This window comes from Camelina sativa, chromosome 8, assembly GCF_030686135.1.
Source record: "Camelina sativa cultivar CO46 ecotype springtype chromosome 8, ASM3068613v1".
Taxonomy (NCBI): domain Eukaryota; kingdom Viridiplantae; phylum Streptophyta; class Magnoliopsida; order Brassicales; family Brassicaceae; genus Camelina; species Camelina sativa.
Genome location: NC_141887.1, coordinates 22,021,630 through 22,049,547, shown reverse-complemented (window position 1 = coordinate 22,049,547; position 27,918 = coordinate 22,021,630). Strand labels below are relative to the sequence as shown.

The 27,918-nt window shown below is 34.8% G+C and overlaps 5 protein-coding genes across 5 annotated transcripts; all 5 read left to right on the top strand.

Annotated features, from left to right (window-relative positions):
- Positions 1-1,034: 1,034 nt before the first annotated feature.
- On the top strand, positions 1,035-3,136 carry LOC104707526 (flavonoid 3'-monooxygenase CYP75B137). Its single transcript, XM_010423899.3, has 2 exons — positions 1,035-2,094; positions 2,294-3,136. The coding sequence occupies exons 1-2, from the start codon at positions 1,165-1,167 to the stop codon at positions 2,915-2,917; spliced, it is 1,554 nt and encodes a 517-aa protein (XP_010422201.2). The 5' UTR covers positions 1,035-1,164; the 3' UTR covers positions 2,918-3,136.
- Positions 3,137-4,678: 1,542 nt separating this feature from the next.
- LOC104709693 (uncharacterized) lies at positions 4,679-5,314 on the top strand. The gene has a single exon (XM_010426264.2). The coding sequence runs from the start codon at positions 4,679-4,681 to the stop codon at positions 5,312-5,314; it is 636 nt and encodes a 211-aa protein (XP_010424566.2).
- A 10,311-nt stretch (positions 5,315-15,625) lies between these two features.
- LOC104707525 (flavonoid 3'-monooxygenase CYP75B137) lies at positions 15,626-17,848 on the top strand. The gene is made up of 2 exons (XM_010423898.3): positions 15,626-16,719; positions 16,878-17,848. Exons 1-2 carry the CDS (start codon positions 15,781-15,783, stop codon positions 17,499-17,501), a joined length of 1,563 nt encoding a protein of 520 aa, XP_010422200.2. The 5' UTR covers positions 15,626-15,780; the 3' UTR covers positions 17,502-17,848.
- Positions 17,849-20,254: 2,406 nt separating this feature from the next.
- Positions 20,255-22,269, top strand: LOC104707524 (flavonoid 3'-monooxygenase CYP75B137). Its single transcript, XM_010423897.3, has 2 exons — positions 20,255-21,424; positions 21,568-22,269. The coding sequence occupies exons 1-2, from the start codon at positions 20,486-20,488 to the stop codon at positions 22,189-22,191; spliced, it is 1,563 nt and encodes a 520-aa protein (XP_010422199.2). The 5' UTR covers positions 20,255-20,485; the 3' UTR covers positions 22,192-22,269.
- Positions 22,270-24,109: 1,840 nt separating this feature from the next.
- On the top strand, positions 24,110-26,198 carry LOC104707523 (flavonoid 3'-monooxygenase CYP75B137-like). Its single transcript, XM_087463278.1, has 2 exons — positions 24,110-25,209; positions 25,438-26,198. The coding sequence occupies exons 1-2, from the start codon at positions 24,277-24,279 to the stop codon at positions 26,059-26,061; spliced, it is 1,557 nt and encodes a 518-aa protein (XP_087319404.1). The 5' UTR covers positions 24,110-24,276; the 3' UTR covers positions 26,062-26,198.
- Positions 26,199-27,918: the final 1,720 nt, after the last annotated feature.

Sequence of the window (27,918 nt, the reverse complement as noted above, 5' to 3'; positions counted from 1 at the left end):
CAATTCAAAAAAAAAAAAAATATAACTCACATAATGGGCGGGCCATGTCGTCTATTTACGAAAATGTATTTTGCGGTGTACAGTTGTACACACAAAGAATTATGACGATTGTTGTTTCGTTCAATCTTAAGATTGTCTTTCAATCAATCTTAGTACACAAACTCTCTTTTCTTGTGGTCCAAATGGATTTTGTTTTTAGTCTAGTCTGAATGACTAATTTTTGGTCCCTAGACATATAGGGTATAATCTTTATAAATTAATACTTTTAAATTAATACTCTCTATAAGTTAATAAATTCTTTCGGTTCCGAGTTGGACCAGTGTAAAAAATGATACATTTTGATAAAATAATAAGATAATAACTTTTTTGGAAATCTTATGTAAAAATATGGTCCCATCAATATCATAAATTAATAATCAAATAAACTAATATATATATATATATATATATATATATATATATATATATTTATATATTGAAATATGGCTCTATTGTTATTTGGCTATTCTTTAATTTGCATTCTAATAGAGTTCATTTCTAAACTTTTTCATTATTATCTTCTCAAAACGCATCCAAAAATTGTAAAGAGTCTTAGATTTGATAATTGCTTCTTTACTAACTGGTTCTAAAGGTATCATAATATCTTATTCGACTTCATCATTACCATGAAATATATTACTAGCAATTTCTTGTAAACTCTAAATTTCTATCATTTATCATTTTTACCTATATAATCTAGTAAATAATTGATATTCATCCTATTGCGATAGCCAAGATTATATAAATTAAAAAAATTCTTTTAAAATATAAATGATAACAAAAGTACATTATTTTGTAATAGAAAATTTTCAAAAGTATGAAAATAAGAGAATATCTTCATAAATTAATATTTTATTAATTTATCGATAAATTAATAATTATTAATTTATCGATAAATTAAAATCTGTATAAATTAATAAAATTTCATGGTTCCGACTCTATTAATTTATAGAGGTTTTACTCTATGATCGTTAAAAACGAGGAAAATTATATCATCCGCTCAAATGTTATCAATTTATTATTCCCTCTTGAGACTCTTGAGTCCTCCACTCAGTGAAGATTAAAATACCATTAACGAACAATAACTCAAGTCCATCTCATAACTTCTACAAACAGCTGTAAAACATGTCTCCGATTTTAACTCTCTTCACTGATAACACAATACTAATCAATGTGAAACCTTACGCAATTCCCGTTCTCATCGCCATCTTATCGATTTTATGGTATCTATTCAAACGCTCGCCGCATCCGCCTCTACCGCCTGGACCGCGAGGACTTCCTATCGTCGGAAACCTCCCGTTTCTTGACCCGGACCTTCACACCTACTTCACAAACCTCGCTCAGATTCATGGTCCAATCTTCAAACTCAATCTTGGTTCAAAACGAACGGTTGTGGTCAACTCTCCAGCACTAGCTCAAGAGATCTTGAAAGATCAAGACATCAATTTCTCAAACCGTGATGTTCCTCTCACGGCCCGAGCCTATACTTATGGCGGTCTCGACCTTGTTTGGTTACCATACGGTGCCGAATGGAGGATGCTTAGAAAAGTTTGCTTTCTCAAGCTTCTTAGCCGCAAAACTTTGGATTCTTTCTACGAGCTTCGTCGCAAAGAAATCCGGGAAACAACGAGGTACTTGTACCAGAAAGGTCAGGAAGAATCACCCGTGAACGTCGGAGACCAGCTTTTTTTGACGATGATGAATCTTACAATGAATATGTTATTGGGAAGTTCGGTGAAAGCAGAGGAAATGGAGAGTGTTGGAACAGAGTTTAAAGGAGTGGTTTCTGAGATAATTAGGCTTTTGGGTGAGCCTAATATTTCTGATTTTTTCCCAATGTTAGCTAGATTCGATCTTCAAGGTCTTGTGAAGAAGATGCATGTGTGTTCTAGAGAGGTTGATGCGATACTTGATCGAGCCATCGAACAGATGCAAGAACTAAGAAGTAAGGATGGTGAATGTAAAGACTTTTTGCAACATTTGATGAAGTTAAAGGAGCAAGAAGCTGACTCGGAGGTTCCTGTTACGGTTAACCATGTCAAAGCCGTGCTCGTGGTAATGAAATAATTTCAGTCTTTATACTTTGGAGGATATCATATTTTTGCAAACAATGTAGATTAGTCGTAAGGCTGTAAACTTTTCTTTTTTAAAACGTAGGTTAGTCTCAAGATCTTCGGATACAAAAAGACAAGTTGTTTGTTTGTTCATGAGGACTGACTGACTTAATCAATGTGATTTTTATATATATGTGAAGGATATGGTAATTGGTGGTACAGATACATCAACCAACACGATAGAGTTTGCCATGGCCGAACTAATAAGAAACCCAGAGTTGATGAAGAGAGCGCAACAAGAGCTAGACGAAGTTGTAGGCAAAGACAACATAGTTGAAGAATCACACATCACTAAACTTCCTTACATAGTAGCCATTATGAAAGAAACACTTAGACTTTATCCAACCATTCCTTTGCTTGTCCCTCATTGTCCCACTGCAACCGCGGTTGTGGGTGGCTACACCATCCCTAAAAACACTAAGATCTTCATCAACGCTTGGTGTATTCAGAGAGACCAAAACACGTGGGATAATCCGACTGAGTTTTGTCCTGAGAGGTTTCTTAATAATAAGTCTTGTGAATTCAATGGAACAGATTATAGGTTTCTTCCATTTGGATCTGGAAGGAGAATGTGCGTCGGTGTAGCACTCGCCGAGAGGATGGTTTTGTACACTCTCGCGACATTATTACATTCGTTCGATTGGAAGATACCGGAAGGACAAGTGTTGGAATTGAAAGAGAAGTTTGGGATTGTCTTGAAGCTCAAGACGCCTCTTGTTGCCTTGCCCATTCCAAGGTTGTCCGATTCGAATCTTTATTTATAATGGCTAAAATCTTTAAAGTTTTCTAAAAACGGGAAAGATTGTTATAATGTTACTAATATACAACAAAAATAATTACTGTTCTTGTTACTTTCCTGATGTTGTTGTTATAGTGACCAATATGTATATTATGTGATATTTTTATTTTATTTGTACGACTATATTTTATTATGGTCAGTGTTATTTCACTGAATCAGTTAAATTGGAGCATCATACCATAAATAAGTAGTTATTCTAGCTATCTTTATTTTTATTTTTAAATGAAATCTTAGTTTTATGTTCACTAGATTGGTATCCGCGCTACGCTGCGGGATTGATTTTTTATTTTATTTTTGTCATATTTTTCTGTTTTATTTTTCTAGATTCATAATTTAATATATGTTATTTGGAATCAATTCATAATTTTTTGATAATTTCAATAGTATTTTTTTATTAATATTATTTACATCATTATATGATAATTGAGTTTTTTATTTCATAAATTTAGTTTTTGAATAGATTTTAAATTTTATTACCAAATAAATTTAGGGATTACAAACTATTAGTTATTGATTTGTTTCTCACTCACAAACCCTCTAGAACAGTAAGACATATTACTCTTTGATGTATACATTTTAAATGTTCTTGATGGATCTCTTAGAGTACGTTAGGTTTAGGCAATTCAACCTTTGTCTCCTAAATCTGACATAAACCAAAGATGAAGCTTTTGAAATTTACTAAGATCGAAAGGGAAATAAAAAAATGATAATTTTCACATAGAGAGTTCTGGAAGTAGTAGTAAGTAACATGAAAAAGAAAACGTTCTGATCCAAAGCAGCAATTTGCTCAATATCATCTTCATTTAAGAACTAAGTGAACAAAGAAAAGGTGAGTTAATTTACACAAACACTAATATTTTTTCTTGAAGCAACCCTAAAAGCTTGAATAAAATTGACATCTTTACCTCGATTGGACCTGCGAATCTAAAAGAGATTAATGAACTTTGTCATGCCCAAGTTGCTCTTTTGTGAATTTTTTAATCTTTTGTATATAAGACGACAATTGTGTGGTTAGGGAGGGGATTACCTGAAGAATTGATATCTCTATGTCTCTATTCTCTTCTTCCTTCTTCTTCACATCACTATGCATCTCTCTTTCTATTCTATCTTTTCAAATTTCTTCCCTACCCTAATTTTTAACTTCGCCTCTTCTTCCAAAGAGTTCTCGATAACCGAAGAATTTGATTGCAGAATCTGTAGATTTTGTTGAAATTCTTGTTCGAATTAATCAAAGTTGAATTTGGTGAGATTGTTTTGCCTCTTTAAACAATGACCTCTGCTTCTTCCATGTCTCTTGCCGCACGAGTCGTGTGTTTTCTTCTCTTAGTGTTTGTTTCATCGACGACAAAACTTTGTGACGATTCTTTTGTTTCTTCTCTCTAAAAAACAGTCTTTTAGTGTGAAGGAGAAGAACAAACAATTAGAGTCTTCGTGTTTTTTTTTAATTATCTCGGCAAGGGTTTATGAAGTGAAAGACAACGTGATGTGGCACATAGGGGTGTCAATCGGGCTGGCTCAGCACGGTCTGTCCCGAAATCCGCAAAACTCGCATATATTTGAGCCCTTCTCGACCTGCCCCGAAATATTTTCAAGTCTTTATTTCAAAGCCCGGTCCGGCTCTAATAGGACTATATGACTTTTGGGGTTTTTTCATGCTTTTTCGGGCTTATCTTACAAATCAAAAATTCAAACTTATAAGTTAGTTTATAACATGTCTTAAAAAGCAATGTTTAGCACGAAGGTGTTGATAGCTAATATCAAAAAGGCTGAACGAGAGGATAAACTTACTGGTATTACGCTAGCTCGGGATTGCCCCACCATCTCGCATTTGCTTTTTGCAGATGATAGTTTGTTCTTCTGTAAAGCAGAAGCGACAGAATGTAGGATGGTCATGGAAATCATAGGAAATTATGGAAAAGCGTCCAGACATGAGGTTAACTTGGAGAAGTCGTCTATCATGTTTGGAAAAAACGTCCCGGAGGACTTAAGAACCCAATTAAAGTCTGTCATCGATATTTCAAAAGAAGGCGGTATGGGTTCTTATTTGGGTATTCCTGAAAGCCTTCAAGGTTCGCGAACTAAGGTTTTTAGTTATGTTAATGATCGGTTAGATGATCGTGTGGATGGTTGGTCGGTGAAATATTTATCGAAAGGCGGCAAGAAAATCATGATCAAGTCAGCTGCGTTGGCTCTCCCAACTTATGTTATGTCCTGCTTTAAATTGCCACAAGAATTGACGTCTAAATTAACAAGTGCTATTTCAAGATCTTGGTGGCGGTCTAACGACAAAGCTCGTGGTTTGCACTGGGTTGCTTGGGATAAAATGTGTGATGATAAATGCGAAGGCAGTTTGGGTTTTTGAGATTTGGAGTAATTCAATGACGCGATGCTGACTAAGCAGTATTGGCGGTTAATTCATTATCCGATATCTCTAATGGCCCGTGTGATGCGAGGCCGATATTTTAGAAATAAACATCCTATAATGGCCAAAAAGCCATACTCTCCCTCATTTGCTTGGAGGAGTATTTTTTCAACGAAAGGCTTAGTGGAAAAAGGAGCAAGATGGGCATTAGGATCTGGTTGTGATATTTCGGTATGGAAAGATCCTTGGATACAAGATAGTCAACCAAGACCAGCTAACGGTCACGGGAGACTGCTCCATCCTAACTTAATGGTTAATCATTTGATCAACCCGCACACTATGGAATGGCATCTGCACATCCTTGAGGAGTTCATGGATCCAGAGGATATTCAGATTATTCACGCTATGCCAATCAGTAAATCCTATAAACCGGATTGACTGATTTGGCATTACACTAAATCCGGGAAATATACGGTCAAATCGAGTTACCGGGTAGCCCGTGATTTAGTTAAGGTAGGTGAGTCTGGACCGACGTGTACTGCCCTTTGGGCTCAAGCTTGGAAACTTGACGTTCCCTCCAAGGTTCAACATTTCGTTTGGCAGATAGCATCCGACAATCTTCCACTGTTGGACCGGCTAGCTCATCGGGGTGTTCGGTGCGACACTCTTTGCACACGGTGTGGGCTGGCGGCTGAGACGATAAACTATGCTCTATTTGAGTGTTCTAGGTCTCGTAGGATCTGGGATTTATCTCCGGTTTCATTAACATTCAATGGTTTTCCCTATCGCTCAGTTAATTGTAATTTAGACTTCTTATTCTGGCGGGCGACATCTCAATCGAGTGTCTCAGATATTATTATTCGGCTACCTTGGATTGTATGGTCAATTTGGAAGGATAGGAATAAAAAGGTTTTTCAGGGTACGGAGACGGCGCCAATAGATATTATAAATCAGGCGGCTAATGATAGGATTTTATGGGAGGAGGCGAGGTCATTCACAGGCAGAGCCATGGATTATTCGACATCTATGGAAAATCTGGAACCTCTCCGCGATGTCAGATTGATGGATCTGGAAGGGGTCTGACTCCTTTGTGGGCTTAAGTTGGTGCTTTTGCAATAGAGAGGACAAAGCGTTACTAATAGGAGCACGATGCTATAGACGTACACCCTCACCACTACATTCGGAGTTACAAGCCTTGATCTGGGCTATGGAATCTATGTTGGCGGCTGGCGTGGATTATTCCTTTTTCGAGACTGATTGTGCAGAGCTAGTGGCGATGGTGTAATCTCCGGATGATTGGCCCGCATTCTCCAACCTGTTGGACGACTTCGATTTACTTAGAGCTTCCATCCCCGGCTTCATCCTCAGCAGGATTCCGCGTTCGACAAATGTGAGGGCAGATTGTCTAGCCCGCTCATCGCGTTCTTTAGATTCCGAAACTACTTTTGTAAACTTCTTCCCTCCGGTTTGGGCAACCAACCTTGGAGTACTGTTTTAATTTAATGTTCGGTTGACAAAAAAAGAGAGCAATGTTTAAAGGTGCAATATAAAACAAATCAATCAAAATTTAAATAACTCATCTATATTCACTAAAACCAACTTAATCTAAAACAAATAAAAAAATTAAAACCAGATAGATTTTTATATTTTAACCAAATAAAATTTATATATAATTCAAATAAAATATCACAGATAAAGATTTTAAAATTTTTAAGTAAGGTTATTAAGTAAATATAAAATTAATATTAGAATTTTAAACTTTATTTACAATAAATTATTAAATAAATATTGCAATCAAACAAAATTGTTAACAAAAAAGTATAATTATATTTGTATAAGGGTTGTTGGGGCTGGTCTGAGCCCGATTGGGCTAAGCCCTAAAAACTCTAAAGCCCGAACGGGCTGAGTCCAAAAGGTCCGATTTTTCTGGACATATATTTAAGTCCGAGTCGGGTGTTTTTCAAAGCCGGGCCAGTCTGCAGGCTTTGGGCCTAATTGACATGCCTAGTGGTACATAGTTTTTTTAATTGGTTTTGAAATACTAGCTGTATTATTTGAAATGTTTTTATTGGCTATTGATTTTAACTTAGGTGTCAATACCAACTTCAATGTTGAGGCTGATGTGTCACACAAGGAAAGCAACTCATAGATTCTAAAACTAATTAATACATTCAAAAATTTGAAATATGATCATTTTCTCTTAGAAGTGGAATCATATTATTATTACTAAAAAAAACTCATAGTTTTGTCTTTAATCTTTTAAAATTTCATTTATTTACTTAAATTGTTTTTGATTTAGTTATTATTTTAAATATTTTAAATATAATACTTTAATGCAGAAAAGGATCACATAGATTTGGACATGTGGCAGCTTCTCAGTTGCTTACGTAATAGTCTCTAAGAGAAAATTGTGGGGTGCCTCTGTACTTTATTATATAAGTTTTCTTTTATTTTTACGATTTTTCTATAATGGTCAATGGTAATTCACTGATTCATTTAGATTGGAATATTGCACCGAAATTTTTTAATTAGTTATTCTAGCTGTCTTTATTTTTATTCTTAAGTGGAATTATCGTTTTACATTCATTTTAAAACTAATTAATATATCTAATAATAAGAAATATAATTATTTTTCGGTTAAAAGTTGAATCCTGTTTCTACAAATACTAGCTAGATCCAACTAACTCAAACTCTGCAGCTACGAACAACAATCATACATATTTCAGCTCCACAAGCATCTTACATTCGTAGACTCTGATTCCTCTTCCAACTAACCACTTCGTGTTCTACCCGAACAAGCCACTTAAACATGTATCCCAAACATCACCTCGTCTAGTTACTGAGTCGCACAACCAACCATCCCTAGCGACCGAGTAACAAGAGAAATTGGTTGGAATACTTTATTTTGTCCAGCCACAGAAACACCTCTCCGATGAACCCTCTGATTCACCGACTTAAATTTAACCCTACACTTTTGAGCTCCACATTTATTCTCTAACAACCAAAACCTAACTCCATATGCCATGGAAGCTCCTGCAAGGTTCCAGCTCAAACTGAGCTCGATGGCTCAACCAACAAGACAATTTACCGCAATTCAATTCATACAAAGCTCTATAATAACACTCTAATAAAACACAAACTAACCATTCAACTCGTAATTCCACCATTGGATCTGGAGCCTGTACTACCCCAAGTCTCTCGACAAAGTTTCTGCTCGATCAGACATCGTTATGACCTCCAAACGGTGTCCTCATAAACCCATCTCGAAAACGCTACTGTTCCATACTTAGCATAAATAGCACCATTTACCAGCAATTACCCAGCTTTCCATCAATTACGTGTCCCAGAAGTAATGAGCATTCCTTCAGTTTAAGTCCGAATAACAATCCGCCAACTGTTATGCACTCTTGGCTTCTTGGAGATCACGCTGGTATCATTACCTTTCCTAACTAATGTCAAATCCAGCGCCGGTGAGCATCCAAAATCGGCTCCTCCACATTGTCTTTATCTCCAACCTTCTCTCACTTTCTTTGGGTGCAAATGGTTGCAAGGTTGAAGAGTTTGAACATGTTGAAAAAAATTATTCAACCAATTTTCACCATATATATTGAGAAGGTTGAAGAAGTTGGAAAAAATTATTCGGCCCGTTCAACTTAAAAAATTGAAAAAATAAACTAATCCTACAACAAAAGTGTTCAACATGTTCAACCACTATTTTGGAGATGAATGAGTTGAAAAATTTTCAACTCAATTTTGTTAAACCCATTTTTTCAATTTTAATCAACCATTTGCACCTTTCTCATTCTTCAGCTCTGTTCACTCCGGCTTTGTTCTTTCACCACTAATGAAGCTTCCCACATCCATGAGATGACAAACCAGATCCACAAGAGGCCTTCCCACCTCCACCACGTCTCTCTCACACATCTCGTCACGATTCCATCATTATTCTCTCCATCACGTGTTCCCCCCCTTTCCGATAACAACATCTACCCACGGAACAACCCTTGCTCTAGGACTCACGTTGCTTATCTTCCTCCTAAGTCGGAAGACAACACGAACACAACAACAACTCCATGGAGAATGAAATGCTTACACGGTTCACTCTTCTCCTCCTTACACCACCACCAAACCAGGCTCTCTGCCTTTTATCTCTTTACCCAAACATTGATTACATCTAACGTGGTGATGAATGACAATAACGGCAACGACAGCTAAAACCCACGACAACACTCAACACTACCACTTAACCCAAGGACGGCTAGGCTTCTATTCTCCTCTCACGCGACACCAACAACACTAACCCCCGACTCCCTCGCTCTCACGTCGTAGAAATTTCATAAATAATTGCATGCACAAGTAAAATAGAGTTTTGAAATTTCATACGGTTTAATTGAGTTTTGAAAATTTATTTGCATGCACAAGTAAAATAATGAAATTGTAAAATAATATTATGATAAAGTCATATGAAGTTTTTTATTAAAATAAATATTAGAATCTTTTATATCTTGAAATTATCTTATATTATAAAGTAGAGATCTTTCACAAATAAAATAATATTACATTATTACCATATAAATTCTTTTGAAATTATCTTACATAAGAGATTCTAATATTTATTTGCAGATTCGCTGGTTGCTTAGGATCAAGTTATATGCAGATTTGCTTGTTGAAGAAGGAGAAAGAGATAGAGTTGAATCATGGGTAGTTTCGACGATCTATCTCACAAAACTGCCTCGCTCCATAAGCCCAATTCAGCAAAATTGGACATTTAATAGTCTACATTTTTTCAAATTTTATTTCTTTTTAGTGCATGAAAACCATAATAACACCAACGAAATGTACGAAATTACTGTACTATGCATAAACTTATTATTAAAAATAAGAGTATGGTCGTTTAAAATTTTAGTATTCCAATGGAAAATATACATGCCATTCTTTATTTGTTTTTTGGTTATATGAACTCTTGAACAAAAAGGAGATGTGTTGGAAAAATTACTTTTCAACCATTTTAGTTTGTATTTTTTTTTTTTTTCTGTTTTTCAACTTCTCATTATATTACTTTAGGACACACCATTCATATCTTCAATTTTTAGTGAAGATTTTGTAAGAAAATAATATTTTTGCACAAAAAATATAAATTATATATGTTTATTATATCTGGGGATAGTCAAAGTAAGTTTTTAAATATCAACTAGTTTAGTACAAATATTTATAATTTGAAAATATATAAATTATTTGTTGGATATGGGCTTTGCCCCAACATTTCTGAAGCCTAAACAGAAGATTCTTAAGAGATATAGGGCCTGAAGTCATGGATCTGGCCCATCTGGCCGCAGGGGCAAAATCATCATTTTAGAGAGAGATAGAGGAAGCCCTAGGTCATTGGCCCACTATATATATCATATGTCATTGTCAGAGCTAGGGATCCACTTTTTGGGCAATTAGAGAGAGAAAAACATTATTTTCATATTAACTACGCTTAGCTCTCTAATTGTCATTTCCTGTAAACCCTCACTTCAATTCTATGTTAATAAAAGGACCAGTTCCGATTCATCCCCGTTAAGACTCGTTTTATTTATATTGTCGGTTTAACACATCAACATTATTTATTATAAAAAACAAATTTTTAGTGAAGTGACCTTAGTGCAGTGGCCAATGGTAAGTCCTTAATGCACAAGGCACCATCATACCCGGGATCGAGTTCTGCTCCCTACGAATGTAGGAATTTGGCTAATGGACCGGCTAGTTGTGGCCCAATGGTTGAAAAAAAAACAAATTTTTATGATATGATATAGAAACATAATCAATTAATGTTAAAAACAATTATACATATTTTGATATATTTTACTTGCATATTTTATCAAGTTAATTTCAATTCCACGCAACGCGTGGGTCATCTCCTAATATAAACTACCCATTATGATTTCTCAAAGGATTTACTCTTTCTATCGAACGTTTGATGTATTGCCTCACTAGCTCTCAAAATGTTTGTAATACTCTTATTTCAGTAATATAAGTCAGGTGTTAAAAAAATGAAAAAAAAAAAACTCACGAAGGATCTGAATAAGTAACCATTTATTTTTGTCACATAAGTTAATGATGCCATAAGTAAAATTGTTTTGATATCTTTGAGACTTTGAAGGAAAAAAGGATTTTGATAGAATATATACTAAATTATTCTTCTTCTATTAAAATTATTCGAATTGTTTGTTTTTCCTCAACTTTATTAATATTTTATTGTACATCTAAAAAAGTTTGACGATTATTGTTTAAATTCGGAAAAACGTCAAATTTTCCATCACAACAATTACATTTATCAAATAGAACCCAAACTTTAACCTTGTTTTAGATATCCTCAAATAAGTACCTCTCGATTTATATCTCTTCAAATTGAAAGTTGTCATCTCTTTCTCCATAAATCTAGGTTTAATTGGTTTATAAATTAAACCAAATATAAAACCAACTAAGTTTGGTTTGGATATTAAATTACACCTGATCCAATTCGTAAAAAACCCGATCCGATATCTATTTCCATCAGATTTTTTCAATAATTATTCTTTTTTTTTTTGTGATGAATTTGAATATTTCAAAACCGACTCATATTGAGATTTGATCAATCAAATACTTATTGCTCATCAGATTATAAAAAGATAAGATATACATAAAGTAGGTCTGGTTAAAACTTGAATTAAGTAACAAGCCAAATCCTTCTTTTTCTTTCAAGATTTAGACACAAATCCTAAACACCAACCAACCAACTTTTGCTCTGCCGGTTAAGATTATCCCGACAAAAGATGATACGAATTGTTCGAATTTCATTCACACACATGGAAGCAACCGATTCTTCAAGCAGCAAAGACGAATCTGAAAGTGTGAGAACTACTAGTTTTAGAACGATCAAAGCAATAAAATAAAGATTTAATAGAAAATCTGTTTACAAGTTTGTGAACGATGAAAAAACTTTTGTATCTTTGTAAAAAACTTTACAATCTTGAATAATTTCAACGACGACTTACAGTTTTGCTTTATAGATACAAGAGGAACAATCTAGAACAACTACAGCTCATTATGATGAGTCATCTGTCCAGGATTGAAGAACATTGAACCGATTTACAGTGTGGAGCGTCATCTTCTCCTCACTCTGTTTTTGAGCTGACACAACCTCTTTTGTCTGTTGGACTTGTTGACTGGGCTTTATCTTTGGGCCTTCTCCATTGTTTGAGTCCACTAAGCTTGCATCAGTTAAATCCACTAAGCCTTTGTTCCTTATACTTCCCTGCAAGCTTGGCGTGGGAGGAGCTGACACACCAAGTTTGAAACGAAGTTCAACAAAAGGATTCTTTGGTAGTGGTTTTGTGAAGACGTCTACGAGTTGGTCTAGGGCAGGAATGTGATGTGTCTCAATGAGACCTAAGGCGACTTGTTCTCGGATGTAGTGATAGTTTGTATCAAAGTGTTTGGTTTGTTTTGCAGAGCTAGATTGGCAGACAAGTATACAGACGAGAGGTTGTCACAATAGACCTGTGTAGGCTCTTACTGTGAGATACCAATGTCACGAAATAAAGACGAAATCCAGGTGATCTCTTTGGCAGTGATGGTAAGAGCTTGATACTCCGTTTCTGTTGATGAGTTGGAGATTGTGGATTGTCTCTTTGCGGATCAGGATACCAGATTTGACCCCATGAGTATGCAAAAACTAGTAGTTGAGTGTGTTGTTAGTTTGCAGCTTGAATGGTCACTGCTATCCAAAGCTCTCTCAGCAGCTTGCTCCTCCCACCTTTAATGACGTTGTCTCTGAAGTTCAAAGCTTTGACAGTAAGTTGGAGTCCTATGAAGATAATATTGCTGCTACTTTTCATTTCGCTTTTAACAATGAAAGATCTGAGTCGGCTCATAAGTAACAAAGGCCTAGTGGACTCAACTGATGCAAGCTTGTTGAGAGAGCTTTGAATGACAGTGGTGGTAGGATCATATTCTTTGCCAAGACCATTCAGAAATCCAAAGATGTTCATTGACTCGTCAACTGGCTTGCCGATGGAACTCAACGAGTCACAAATGTTTTTGAAATCACGAAAATAAACAGAGATGGACTTGTCTTTTTTTTGAGAGGATCTGTAGACAACGACGAAGAGAGAACTCACTAGCAACACTGCTTTTGTTGAAGTTCTCTGCGAGAGACAACCAGATTTCGCGAGAGGTCTCAAGATTGTGCACATGACCGAGAACCTCTTCATACAGAGTACCAAACAACCACGACCGGACTAGTTGATCGGTAGAAAACCATGACTCGTATTGGTGGTTTGGAACTTCACTGCTGACTTCGCCATTGACGACAAGGCGAGTCTAAGCTGGTGCATTGACGACACCGTTGACAAAACCGATGAGTTTTTTACTCATCATAAGAGATTCAAACTGAATTTTTCTACAAAAGATAGTTGGTGTCAAACAGCTTGAGCATGTCAGAGTTGGTGACATGAACGTTATCAGAGAATGGGTAGGAGGTCGCCATTGTTTCACTTGTTAAGGTCTACAGAGGCTCTGATACCATGAACGATGATGAAATAACTTTTGTATCTTTGTGAAAAACTTTACAATCTTGAATAATTACAATGATGGTTTACAGGTTTGCTTTATAGATACAAGAGAAACAATCTAGAACAACTACAGCTCATCATGATGAGTCATCTGTCCAGGATTGAAGAACGTTGAACTGATTCATAGTGTGGAGCGTCTTCTTCTCCGTACACTTTTTTTGAGCTTGCACAACCTCTTTTTTCTTCTTTTGTTGGACTTGTTGACTAGGCTTTATCTTTGGACCTTCTTCATTATTTGAGTCCACTAAGCTTGCATCAGTTGAGTTCACTAGGCCTTTGTTCCTTCTAGTTTGTTCTAAACAATTTCCTATTCTCTCAAAACTTTCTTTCTAAGATTTTACAACAAATCTTGGAACCCTAAAGAAACCTCAAGCCCTCTTTAAGTTCTTAGCTCTTCTTTCTTTTAAAGCTAAAACTTAATAGCGGTAAAATTTCTCTTGTTTGTGCTTAACCTTACAACAGCTTTCACACCCTATTTATAGAATTAGGCCTATGCAATACAATAAGCAAAATCCGTATTCTATTTCTAATAGGTTTTGGACAATTTCTTTTTTTCCATGGATTAGAAAATTGTCCTCTTTTTTCATGTTTACATAATTATTGTAAACATGAAACTTTTCAATCTTCTAGAAACACCATGTGCCTTCTGAGCCATTGTGAATCCTCCTGCTTGTGAATCCTTCCTTGCCATCAACCGACATAGTTAGTTTCCTTAACTTGATACTTTGTTCTTGAACTAGTTCTCTGTCCATCTGAAGTAGTACATCCGGTTGTTCAAATGCTTCATCCTTAGAATCATCGCCTCCTCCATCTTTGAGGCAAGAAGCTAGTCAAGGAGATCGTAGTCGATTCTTCCAATCCCATCGAGGTCAGGAAAACATGGTTTAAAATCAGGATTCCTGTGAGGTTTCTTGCCGCGACGAAGTTGACGGAGAATATGAAGAAGTTCTGCGGCGTGTGGCAGAGACCATGGGGAAGTGGGCGGCTGAGATTTGTTGTGCTAGTGGTAGAGCTCACGGCGGGCAGCGGTGGTGAGAATCGTAAAGGAGGAGGAAAACCTCAACGTATATGGCGTGGGAATTTTAAAACTACCGAGGAAGCTGCCCTTGATTATGATAACGCTGCAATTTAGCTTTTTGGAACTGTTGTGTCTACTAATTTTGGCCATCCTGATGCTGTCGTGATGAAGCTACAAGATTCTTATGATGTCGTCTCTGCAAGACACCTGATTTGCCTTTGGAAATTTAACTTTTGTAAATTGAGAGGAAAGAGGAAAATATTTTTTTGTTTTTTGGTCGAAATGCGATATCCTATCGTTTTAAAAGAAGAGAGATTGGATGAGACCTATGATTTTGGAGAGATTTAGTAATAAAATTTTCGATTCAGGAAGATATAGGTTGAGAGACATTTGTCCAAGAACATTTAAGATGAGGTTAAAGTTTGAGTTCTATCTAATTCAATAGTTTTGATGGGAAATAGAACATTTTCCTTTTAAATTCCTTAAAATCGTGAGTCTTCAAAATTTTTTTTTTTTTGACATCAACTTAAAAAACTTAATTTTGGTCCCTATACAGAGATATATTATTATTTTTTTTCTTTGAGAAGGGAAAAAAATGTAATTTTATTTTTTCATGGCTAACAATTGTTTTTTTTTTTTGACGTCAACTAAAAAACCTTTTTTTCTTTGTCAAGCTACATTTTGATAAAAGAAAAAACTAGGAAAATTATATTATCCGCTCAAATGTTATCAATTTATCCTCTTTAAGACCCTCAAGTCCTCTACTCAGGATTGGCTTAATTACCGTAGAAAATACCATTAAGGGACAACAACTCAAGTGTACATCCCATAACTTCTACAAACCGCTATAATACATGTCTCCGATTTCAACACTATTCACCGACAACACAATACTAATCGATGTTAAACCTTACGCAATTCCCGTTCTCATCGCTATCTTATCGATTCTGTTATACCACTTCAAACGCTCTCCCCATCCGCCTCTACCGCCTGGTCCTCGAGGGCTACCTATCGTCGGGAACCTGCCCTTTCTTGACCCGGATCTTCACACATACTTCACAAACCTCGCTCAACGTCATGGTCCAATCTTCAAACTTTATCTTGGTTCAAAACTAGCCGTCGTGGTCAACTCTCCAGCACTAGCTCGAGAGATCTTGAAAGACCAAGACATCAATTTCTCAAACCATGACGCCCCTCTCACAGGCCGAGCCCTTACCTATGGCGGTCTCGACCTTGTTTGGTTACCGTACGGTGACGAATGGAGAATGCTTAGAAAAGTTTGCGTTCTCAAGCTTCTTAACCGCAAAACGTTGGATTCTTTCTACGAGCTCCGACGCAAAGAAATGCGGGAAAGAACGAGGTATTTGTACCAGAAAGGTCAAGAAGAATCACCGGTAAACGTCGGAGACCAGATCTTTTTGACGGTGATTAATCTCACGATCAATATGTTATGGGGAGGCTCTGTGAAAGCAGAGGAAAAGGAGAGTGTTGGAATAAAGTTTAAAGGAATTATATCTGAAACAATTAGGCTTTTGGGAGTGGCTAACGTTTCTGACTTTTTCCCATTGCTAGCTAGATTTGATCTTCAGGGACTTGTGAAGAAGATGCATGTGTGTGCTCGAGAGGTTGATGCGATACTTGATCGAGCCATCGAACAGATGCAAGAACTAAGACGTAAGGATGGTGATGATGGTGAATGTAAAGACTTTTTGCAACATTTGATGAAGTTAAAGGAACAAGAAGCTGACTCGGAGGTTCCTGTTACACTTAACCATGTCAAAGCCGTACTTGTGGTAATTCAATAGTTTCAGTTTTTTATACTTCGGAGGATATTAGCATATTCTTGCAAACTATGTAGATTAGTCTTACGATTTTTGGGTAAACAATAAAAAGATGTTTACTTGTTCACGAGGACTGACTTAATCAATGCGATTGTTATATATATGTGAAGGATATGGTAGTTGGTGGTACAGATACTACAACCAGCACGATAGAGTTTGCGATGGCCGAACTAATAAGCAACCCAGAGTTGATGAAGAGAGCGCAACAAGAGCTAGACAATGTTGTAGGCAAAGATAACATTGTTGAAGAATTACACATCACCAAACTTCCTTACGTAGTAGCCATTATGAAAGAAACACTTAGACTTTATCCAACCATTCCTTTGCTTGTCCCTCGTCTTCCGACTGAAACCTCGGTTGTGGGAGGCTACACCATCCCTAAGAATACTAAGACCTTCATCAACGTTTGGTCTATTCAGAGAGACCCACAAGTTTGGGATAATCCGACTGAGTTTCGTCCTGAGAGGTTTCTTGATAATAAGTCTTGTGATTTTACTGGAACAGATTATAGGTTTCTTCCATTTGGATCTGGAAGGAGAATTTGCGTCGGTGTAGCACTCGCCGAGAGGATGATTTTGTACACTCTCGCAACACTGTTACATTCGTTCGACTGGAAGATTCCCGAAGGTCAGGTGTTGGATTTGGAAAAGAAGTTTGGGATTGTCTTGAAGCTGAAGACGCCTCTTGTCGCCCTGCCCGTCCCGAGATTGTCTAATTCAAATCTTTATTTGTAAACGCGAAAATCTTCATATAAGAATCTTATTTCTTAAAAGGTAAAAGATTGTCATATTGTTACTAATATACAAGAAACAAAAAATTACTAGGTCTTTGGGGTGAAAGTACAATGCGTTTTTGAAGTTTTAACCAGGAAACTTACTGAAGTAGGACTACTTGTAAATCTTGTTGGGTAAAAGTACAATGCGTTTTTGCTTTATATCTGGTTTTGTTCTATCTGAGATATATATAACTCACAGGATGGATGGACGGATGGACCGTATGGTTCTAAATCAAAAAAAAATTTCTTGAATATATTATAATGGATAATGAATATGATGACGCATCTCAGTATTAGGTGAGGTAAGGATCCTAGTTTCCTAACAAAGTAGATTTATATATGCCGACCAGATCACGAGTACAAGCAGGCCAATCCTCTTAAGTTTGCAGCCATATCCTTTTTTGGCCAATTATCTTTGAAGTATCCTTATCTGAGTTAGTTGGCCAATTTTGATTAGTGACGCATACGGCATATCAGTATCACCATAATGAAAAATTTAATGACGCAGCTCAGTATTATCAGTTTATCACCATATAATTTTTTTCACCAATTATAACCAATAAGAATGAACAGATCCTCTTAATTTATCAAAAAGAAAACTATACTCCCTTTGTTCCATTATATAAGAGTTTTTGGTTAAAAACATAAAGATTAATACAAAAAATATTGTATCATTTAACCAAATTCCACCCATAAAAAAAATACTGCAGAATTTAAATAGTCAAAAATCATTAAATTAATATACAAAATACATAGAAACTTTAAAAAGTCTTATAAAATAAAACAAAGAAAAAATCTTAAAAGATCTTATATATATTGGTACAAAGGGAGTATCTATTTTGGGGTTCCTCAAAAATTAACTTTTCAAATCTTCATATTTTGATTTTTTGTTTATCCTAAGAAAATACAGGTTAATTCCACAAAACTGAAAGTAATACACAATATAATATGCTACTACCACCGTCCATTATTTAAAAATTATGATCAACATATACTAAAACGAAATTTTCCCGATAAAGTGTTTTAAATATACCCACTCTTATAATTATAAAAATCTATTATAAGTGACTGTGAATTTTTTTTGAATATACATATGCTATTACTTGTGATTTCTCATAATTAACTTGCATTTTTAAAAAATATAAAGTTTAGTTACAAAAATAGTGGCATGAAAGGTGTTTTGAATAAATAAATGAAATAAATATATGTAGAAAACATATGCATCAGAATTAAATAAGGAAAACGTTTAAATACATAATAAATCAAATCAAAATTTCTGATTCTTTATAAATATATTAGGAAAAAAGGCAAAAAAAAACAAGAAAATAAAATTACAGTTAATATTTGTGCATATTTTTCCTCACATTTTTAGGAACAAATAAACAAATCCAGTTTAATTTTGAAAACAATTTGAAAATGAAAATTAAATTACTTTAAAAGGTATTTTAAAATAGTCAAGTATTCATTATAGCCTTAATAATATAAAGTTAATTAATATATAAGATATGTGAAATTAATAAAAATCAGTTCAAATTTATTTTAATGGATATATAAAATATATCTAAAATCAACTTAGTTGTAAATACTCTCTAAAACACAAGATATGTAAGAAATATCTTTAAAAAGATCTTATGTAACTAATATATTTTGTAATCTTAAATAAAAATAATATATATTTATGAAAATAAACTATTTCATGTATTACATTTGTTGTATAAGAAATAATAATAAATTCATTTTTTTAAAACAAAAAACAAGCAAAGAATTTCAAGTTATATTTGTATTTCTAAATAGTAATTACCCTAAAATATGTATTTAAAACTCTAAAGTCAATAATTACAACTGGTTCACTATATATTTATGCAAAATTGAATATTAATAATTAGTTTTTTTTTAAATTTATTTACTATGAACAAATCTTCTATTGCAGAAGGAGAAGAATTATATGTAAAAAAATGTGAGGAAAGCACAAAATTTAGTTATGTTCTTATCCAAAATTTTTGGACGATAAAATAATAGTTAATTATTTAAAAGAGAACTGTTATGGGACATAAAAAAAGTTACGGGTAGGAATGAGAAGAAACAGGACGGGACAGGACAAGACGGTATGGGACGAGATGTCTTTGTCATTCTAAAATAGTTACGGGTAGGTTATATATGTGCAATAGTCTAAACTAAAACCAAATTAAAATCTGATATTTGGATTTAACACATTTAAGCATACCGCTATCACTTAAAAACTGCAAAACGATTATTGTGTATATGTTACCGTGCAAAGGATTAACGATGTCTATAGAACGTACTTATCTAAATATGTTTTAACAATTACCACGTAAGTAAAGCAATTATACTACTCTACACTATTTAAAATTTCTAAATTGTAAAAAATACATAAACCAAAACATTTTATGCAATTCGAAATATATATAAATTAATTACAACATTTGTCATCATGTGCTGTAGCACAGGGTATTATCTAGTGTATATGTATACCGCAAGTTACAAAATTGTATTTTACGATGTATACCCAAAACTTTACCCTTAACATTTTTTCAATAAATCCTTCTACTACACAAACTCTCTTCTCTTAAGGTCCAAATATATTTTGTTTTGTTTGAATGATTCAAAAAAATCGAGACCCTAGAATTGTATTATCATTTTTTATTTTGACTAAAAATATAAAGAAAGAAAAAGAAAGAACATATTTTCTTTGATTTCTAAAAATGATGAAATTATATCATCCACTCAAATGTTATCAATTTTATCATCTTAAGACCTTTCGAGTCCTCTACTTAGGATTGGCTTACCGTATGCTGTACGTCGTTGTAACCGTATGCTGTACCGTATACTACCGTGAAGAAGAATGATGCTGTACGTTGTTGTAACCGTATAAAATACCATCATAGAGACAACAACTTAAGTCCCTAGAAACAGCTGTAAAAGATGTCTCCTATTTCAACTCCCTTCACCGACAACACAATATTGATGAATGTCAAACCTTACGCAATTCTCGTTCTCATCGCTACCTTATCGATTCTGTGGTACCGCTTCAAACGCTCTTCCCATCCGCCTCTGCCACCTGGACCGCGAGGGCTACCTGTCGTCGGGAACCTTCCGTTTCTTGACCCGAATCTTCACACCTACTTCACAAACCTTGCTCAAAGTCACGGTCCAATCTACAAACTCAATCTTGGTTCAAAACTAACCGTCGTGGTCAACACTCCAGCGCTAGCTCGAGAGATCTTGAAAGACCAGGACATCAATTTCTCAAACCATGACGTCCCTCTCACGGCCCGAACCCTTACTTATGGCGGACTCGACCTTGTTTGGTTACCATACGGTGCCGAATGGAGAATGCTTAGAAAGGTTTGTGTTCTCAAGCTTCTTAGCCGCAAAACTTTGGATTCTTTCTACGAGCTCCGACGCAAAGAAATCCGGGAAAGAACGAGGTATTTGTACCAGAAAGGTCAGGAAGAATCACCGGTGAACGTCGGAGAACAGATCTTTTTAACGATGATGAATCTTACGATGAATATGTTATGGGGAGGTTCGGTGAAAGCAGAGGAAATGGAGAGTGTTGGAACAGAGTTTAAAGGAGTTATTTCTGAAATAACTAGGCTTTTGGGGGAGCCTAATATTTCTGACTTTTTCCCAATGTTAGCTAGATTCGATCTTCAAGGTCTTGTGAAGAAGATGCATGTGTGTGCTAGACAACTCGATGCGATATTTGATCGAGCCATTGAGCAGATGCAACGACTAAGAAGTAGGGATGGTGATGATGGTGAATGTAAAGACTTTTTGCAACATTTGATGAAGTTAAAGGAACAAGAAGCTGACTCGGAGGTTCCCATCACCGTTAACCATGTCAAAGCCGTACTCATGGTAATGAAATGGTTTCAGTTTTAAAAATGAAAAGAATCTAGATTTTTATCGATTAAATCTTATGTAAACACAAAACTATTCTGTCATGAGATTTTATAAGAACTGACTTATTCAATTTGTTAATTTGTTATATATATGTGAAGGATATGGTAGTTGGCGGTACAGATACATCAACGAACACAATCGAGTTTGCGATGGCCGAACTAATAAGAAACCCAGAGTTTATGAAGAGAGCGCAACAAGAGCTAGACGAAGTTGTAGGCAACGACAACATAGTTGAAGAATCACACATCGCTAGACTTCCTTACATAGTAGCCATCATGAAAGAAACACTTAGACTTTATCCAACCATTCCTTTGCTAGTCCCTCATCGTCCAACTGAAACCGCGGTTGTGGGAGGCTACACCGTCCCTAAAAACACTAAGATCTTCATCAACGCTTGGTGTATTCAGAGAGACCCAAATGTGTGGGAGAATCCAACTGAGTTTTGTCCCGAGAGGTTTCTTGATAATAAGTCTTGTGATTTCAATGGAACAGATTATAGGTTTCTTCCATTTGGATCTGGAAGGAGAATTTGCGCGGGTATAGCACTTGCCGAGAGGATGGTTTTGTACACTCTTGCAACGTTAGTGCATTCTTTCGAATGGAAAATTCCGGAAGGTCACGTGTTGGATTTGGAAGAGAAGTTTGGGATTGTCTTAAAACTCAAGACACCTCTTGTTGCCTTGCCTGTTCCGAGGTTGTCCAATTCGAATCTTTATCTGTAAAGGCTAAAGTTTAAGAAGCATATTGTCTTATTGACACCCTTCTCAAATTTTATTGGCACCTTCCAATTTTCTTTTTAACCCCTCTCTTATAAGTTTAATATATTAATATGTTATTAATTAGAAATCTATTAACTGCTCTCTAACAAAAATTTATTGCTATTAATTGATTTTATTGCTAAATTTAAAGTTGATTAAAAAAATCAATGCATAAACATAGCCTAATTTCTCTAAATTAAAGATCTAAGACTCTTTCTCTTTCTTCGTAACTTTTTTTTTTCTTTGCCACCTTTGCGTAACAAGATTCAACAGTTAGTGAATGCTAAATTTATTTTTTGATATATTCTATATATTTTTGAAAAAAAATATTATGACCTCCATGATTAAGTTTTTTGGCTCCACCACTAATAGCCACCTATATATAGATTCATTTAAATTTGGATAAAACGCAAATCTAAAAACTAGTTATAAAAATCGCATTGTAACGAAGGAGGCAGTTGTTGTTAATCGATGTTTTGGCCATGGGCAGCATTGATACAGCTCATTCGCAGAAACTTCAGAAGAGAAGTTTGATTTGTTTGTTTAATCAGAGTGTTTGTCTTAGTTATTTATTTTAAGTATGCCTCTGTTCTTAGCTATTGGATTCGTTCTTTTTCGATTGCGGTTTGTAACTTTCCTTCTAGTTGTTAGTTGTTTCCGAGAACTTATACTTTGTCTGCCGGTTTAGACTCCCTCTTTTGGGCTTTAGATTCCGGAGATATCTCTATTTTCCGCCAGCTTATGTATTTCACAATGTAAACTTTCAAGCAGTATCAATAACATCATATGACAAAAAAAAAATTGCATTGAAAACTTAAAACAGTGATATATTTTTGTAAAAGGAAAAAAAAAGTTTGAGTGTTTGACGACCGAATTTTCAAAGAGACTCATCACTCATGGATATTCACATCAAATAGCAGTGCCGGGGTCTGGCATTTTTTAACTCCGAACGCAAAAAAAAAATTATGCCCTATAATTTTTTTTTTTGCACACTCATAAATAATAATTAACCATACTAATTGACGAGCAATGTTTAATTTCATAGCCAATCTGTAAATGAGAACAAAAAAATCTAAAATATAATGCCCTATAAAATTCATTATTACTAATCCAACACCAATCTACTATCTAAACACCTATGTCTAGAAACTTTTTCTTCAAAATCTAGCATTCAATTCAAGGTACGTACCTTGATCTTTTAGAAAGTTGGAAACCCTTCGTTTTTGTTGCTACAAGGAAGTCTTCAATTGAAGTTGTTTAGGGTTTTTATTTAATAAAACTAAAAAATTTACCAAACAAAAAATTTTCTTAACAAGATATTTTAAGTAACATTTTATTAATAGGCTTAATGCCCATAAAAGATGGTAAAAAGAAAGCCCAGCAAAAAAAAAGAATTATAAAAAGGGTTAGATAATTCTTTTAACATAAGAAGCCTAAAAAAAAAAATTCTAAACTATGCCCCATGTAATTTCATGCCCTAATCCATGGCTTCACTAGATTGTGTCATGGGCCAAGCCTGTCAAATAGTCGAGACAGGACTCATCACTCATGGATATTCACATCAAATAGTCGAGACAAGAAAGTAATTAAATGTGTTCAACTTTTATCCATTAATTAAATTCATCAATAATATTATCTATCTCAAAAATTTTGAAAGTTTTCCGACCTCAACAAAATGGTTCCTGTTAGAACATGATTATTGCACATACTCGATCAAGGGTGTCAAAAAAATAATTAATAATATTTTAATTGAATTTAATTATTTAATTATTTTTTAATTTATGTAACCAATTATTTTCTTAGTGACGTTAGAAGCCAACGAAATTAATAGATTTTTCCCCTTTTTTCATTTTCGTTTTTTAAATTGGTTTTGTTTTTCTTTATATGCAGGGTCTAGAGTTGCAATATCTTCCTATTTTATAAACATTGAAAGTATCACCTATTATTGATTTATTACTATATTGAAATAATACTATCCACTTTCCTTTTCTTACTTTCTTAGATGACCTCATAGTTTCTTTCCCAAAAAACACTCTGCAAGATTCAAAAATGTCTCCGATTTCAAATCTCTTGCCCGATAACACATTTAATCTCACTCCTTACGCAATTCTCATTCTCACCGCCATCTTATCGATTCTATGGTACATCTCCAAATTCTCGCCACAACCGCCTCTACCCCCTGGACCACGAGGGCTACCTATAGTCGGGAACCTCCCGTTTCTTGACCCGGACCTTCACACCTACTTTGCTAACCTAGCTAAAAAACACGGTCCAATCTTCAAACTCAATCTTGGCTCGAAACTAACCGTCGTGGTCAACTCTCCATCGCTGGCTCGAGAGATCTTGAAAGATCAAGACATCAATTTCTCAAATCGAGATGTCCCTATCACGGGCCGAGCTGCTACATATGGTGGTATTGATATCGTTTGGTTACCATACGGCGCCGAGTGGAGACAGCTTAGAAAAATTTGTGTTCTCAAGCTTCTTAGCCGCAAGACTTTGGATTCTTTCTACGAGCTCCGACGCAAAGAAGTCCGAGAAAGAACGAGATATCTATACGAGAAAAGTCAAGAAGAATCCCCCATTAAAGTCGGAGATCAGTTGTTTTTGACGATGTTGAATCTGACTATGAATATGTTATGGGGAGGGTCGGTGGAAGCAGAGGAGATGGAGAGTGTAGGAACAGAGTTTAAAGGAGTTATCACTGAGTTAACCGGGCTTTTGGGTGAGCCTAATGTTTCTGACTTTTTCCCGTGGCTAGCGAGATTCGATCTTCAAGGGCTTGTTAAGAGGATGCGTGTGTGTTCTCGCGAGCTCGATGCGGTACTCGATCGAGCCATTGAACAGATGCAAAGGCTAAAAGGAAGAGATGATCATGATGGTGAAAGCAAAGACTTCTTGCAATATTTGATGAAGTTAAAAGACCAAGAAAGTGACTCGGAGGTTCCCATTACGGCTAACCATGTCAAAGCCGTACTCACGGTATACAATTATTTGCTTCATTTTTATAAGTTAAGGATAATAATATTGGTAGTTTGGAATCATTGATCTGCAAAAACATAATTTAATTACGAAACTACGGAATTGTATTTTTATAGTTATATTTGTTAGAATTTAGATCTTATTTGCAAAGTCTGTCAGTGAATTTAAGTTCCGACCATTTGTAATGAAAAGTGATTTGTTCATTAATGTTATTGTTTATGTGTGAAGGATATGGTGGTTGGTGGCACAGACACGTCAACAAACACGATAGAGTTTGCAATGGCTGAGCTAATGAGCAACCCGGAGCTCATTAAAAGAGCACAACAAGAGCTAGACGAAGTTGTCGGCAAAGACAATATTGTTGAAGAATCACACATCACTAGACTTCCTTACATACTAGCCATTATGAAAGAAACGCTTAGGCTTCACCCTACTCTTCCTTTGTTAGTCCCTCACCGTCCGGCTGAAACAGCCGTGGTAGGTGGCTACACTATCCCTAAAGACACTAAGATCTTCGTCAATGTTTGGTCTATTCAGAGAGACCCAAATGTCTGGGAGAACCCAACAGTGTTTCGTCCAGAAAGGTTTCTTGATAACAACACTTGTGATTTCACTGGAGCCAATTATAGCTATTTTCCTTTTGGATCTGGCCGGAGAATTTGCGCCGGCGTAGCACTCGGCGAGAGGATGGTTTTGTACACTCTGGCGACACTATTGCATTCGTTCGATTGGAAGATACCGGAAGGACAAGTGTTGGAATTAGAAGAGAAGTTTGGGATTGTCTTGAAGCTCAAGACCCCTCTTGTTGCCTTGCCCATTCCGAGGTTGTCCGATTCGGATCTTTATCTATAAATGCGAAGATTGTTACATTTGGCAATTCTCATACCATAAAAAATAAAATTATTACTTGTTATTTGGGGTAAAAAAAAAAGAGTACTGTATAATGTATACGTTTAACGAAAATCAAACATCACTTCCGGTAAGAAAAATAGCATAGATATTCACGTAAAACTGTAAAACCAACCATCTGTTTTACTTAATTAAGATATTACTTGTTAGATATTAGTTTCGTAGCATTCAGATTTTGTTTAGTCGGACATGCATAACTAACATGGTGTGGTACTATCTCGTTGATTACTAAAAAGTAAAAACAGAAGATATAAAACTACTTTTTTCTTTTCTTTTGACATCATCCCAAGAGTATAAGAAAACGAATCATGGATTAGGCAAGATTTTAATTTAAAATATTTTCCATTAATATATTCTTGAATACAGATATAATCATTTAAATTTTTTAGCATAAGTCTATATAACCACTCAGCCCTGGCTCTAAGAGTGTGCGAGCACTGGATCCACAGTTTTTTGCAAAAAAATGATATGCTTTTAAGATCTTAAAATTCTGATATTTTTATAAATAAGATCCTAAATTTTAAAATTTTCAAATAACACCCTAAAACTTTAAAAAAAACAAAATTTGGGCACAAGGTCCACTAAAAGTTTGATTTGGGCCTGTAACCACTATACTTATTTTACTAAATGATATATAACATACATATTGTTTTTGACAATAATGTTTTCTTGACAAATAAATAATTTGATGATTATCTCATAATTTTTTATTTTAAAAGAGTTTCTTTTTTATTCATATTCCATAAAAAACATTTTTTAAAAAGCTTGATGTTGATTATCGATTGTTGACCTAATTATATATATTATTTATGTATATATCATTTATGATTAGATGTTGATATTAACATAACACTATTCCGTATAAAATCTGAATATACCGAAACTCATGAACATCACTTAGTGAAAGGTACATATATAATATCATATCATTGTAACAATTTCAAATCGAGCTTGTTTTACCCGTCGAAGCAAGTGCAACATACCATATAAGAATTTTGGACCAATTCATGAATGTGTCTATTTTATCTCACTTTCTTATATAGCCAAACGATTAAGCGCGACTTATAATCTAATAATATATTTAATAATGTATGTCATGTATTTTCTATAAACTCATTCGTTTCACACAATGAATGAGATTACAAAGATATTAATTTAGTCATGTGCATTATCTTTTAAGTTTTAGTACTTATTTTAAACACTTTTAATTACAATTCTTTCGTCATTATCTACGATACACTCGTTGCTTTGCGACATCTACTTTATTTTCATGTTCTATTGACTCACATATAACATATTAGACTGTATATTGATTTTCAAAATATATTATAACTAGTTTCTCTTTAATTACTATCTTCCAATACTCAAATTTGGATTAAAAGCTTTTGATTCAATTTATGAAATATCCATTTTTTTCTTTTTAATCATGTTATAAACTAATATTTCACTTTTAGTTTTATTTACCCTGTCCGATTCGGATCTTTATCTATAAATTCGAAGATTGTTAAATTTGGCAATTCTCATACCATAAAAAATAAAATTATTACTTGTTATTTGGGTTAAAAAAAAAGAGTACTGTATAATGTACTAGGATATTTTTAGTTTACATTGTTTTTGGATATTTTTTTGTAATTTTTTTTGATCATCATCATTTTTTTTTTTACCTCAAAAACACCATATCTTATTAAGCTGGTTCAAATAGGATAGCCTCATGAGCTAACCATTCCAGAACATGCGGACTTACATAGGAAAGGAAAGATCCTTGTGCTCGAGCCGCTTTTGCAAGACAGTCGACACAGA

Coding starts and splice junctions, on each gene's coding strand:
- LOC104707526 (XM_010423899.3), top strand. CDS start 1,165: ATGTCTCCGATTTTAACTCTCTTCACTGATAACACAATACTAATCAAT. Junction 2,095..2,293: donor ATGTCAAAGCCGTGCTCGTG/GTAATGAAATAA, acceptor ATATATGTGAAG/GATATGGTAATTGGTGGTAC.
- LOC104707525 (XM_010423898.3), top strand. CDS start 15,781: ATGTCTCCGATTTCAACACTATTCACCGACAACACAATACTAATCGAT. Junction 16,720..16,877: donor ATGTCAAAGCCGTACTTGTG/GTAATTCAATAG, acceptor ATATATGTGAAG/GATATGGTAGTTGGTGGTAC.
- LOC104707524 (XM_010423897.3), top strand. CDS start 20,486: ATGTCTCCTATTTCAACTCCCTTCACCGACAACACAATATTGATGAAT. Junction 21,425..21,567: donor ATGTCAAAGCCGTACTCATG/GTAATGAAATGG, acceptor ATATATGTGAAG/GATATGGTAGTTGGCGGTAC.
- LOC104707523 (XM_087463278.1), top strand. CDS start 24,277: ATGTCTCCGATTTCAAATCTCTTGCCCGATAACACATTTAATCTCACT. Junction 25,210..25,437: donor ATGTCAAAGCCGTACTCACG/GTATACAATTAT, acceptor TTATGTGTGAAG/GATATGGTGGTTGGTGGCAC.
- LOC104709693 (XM_010426264.2), top strand. CDS start 4,679: ATGTTTAGCACGAAGGTGTTGATAGCTAATATCAAAAAGGCTGAACGA.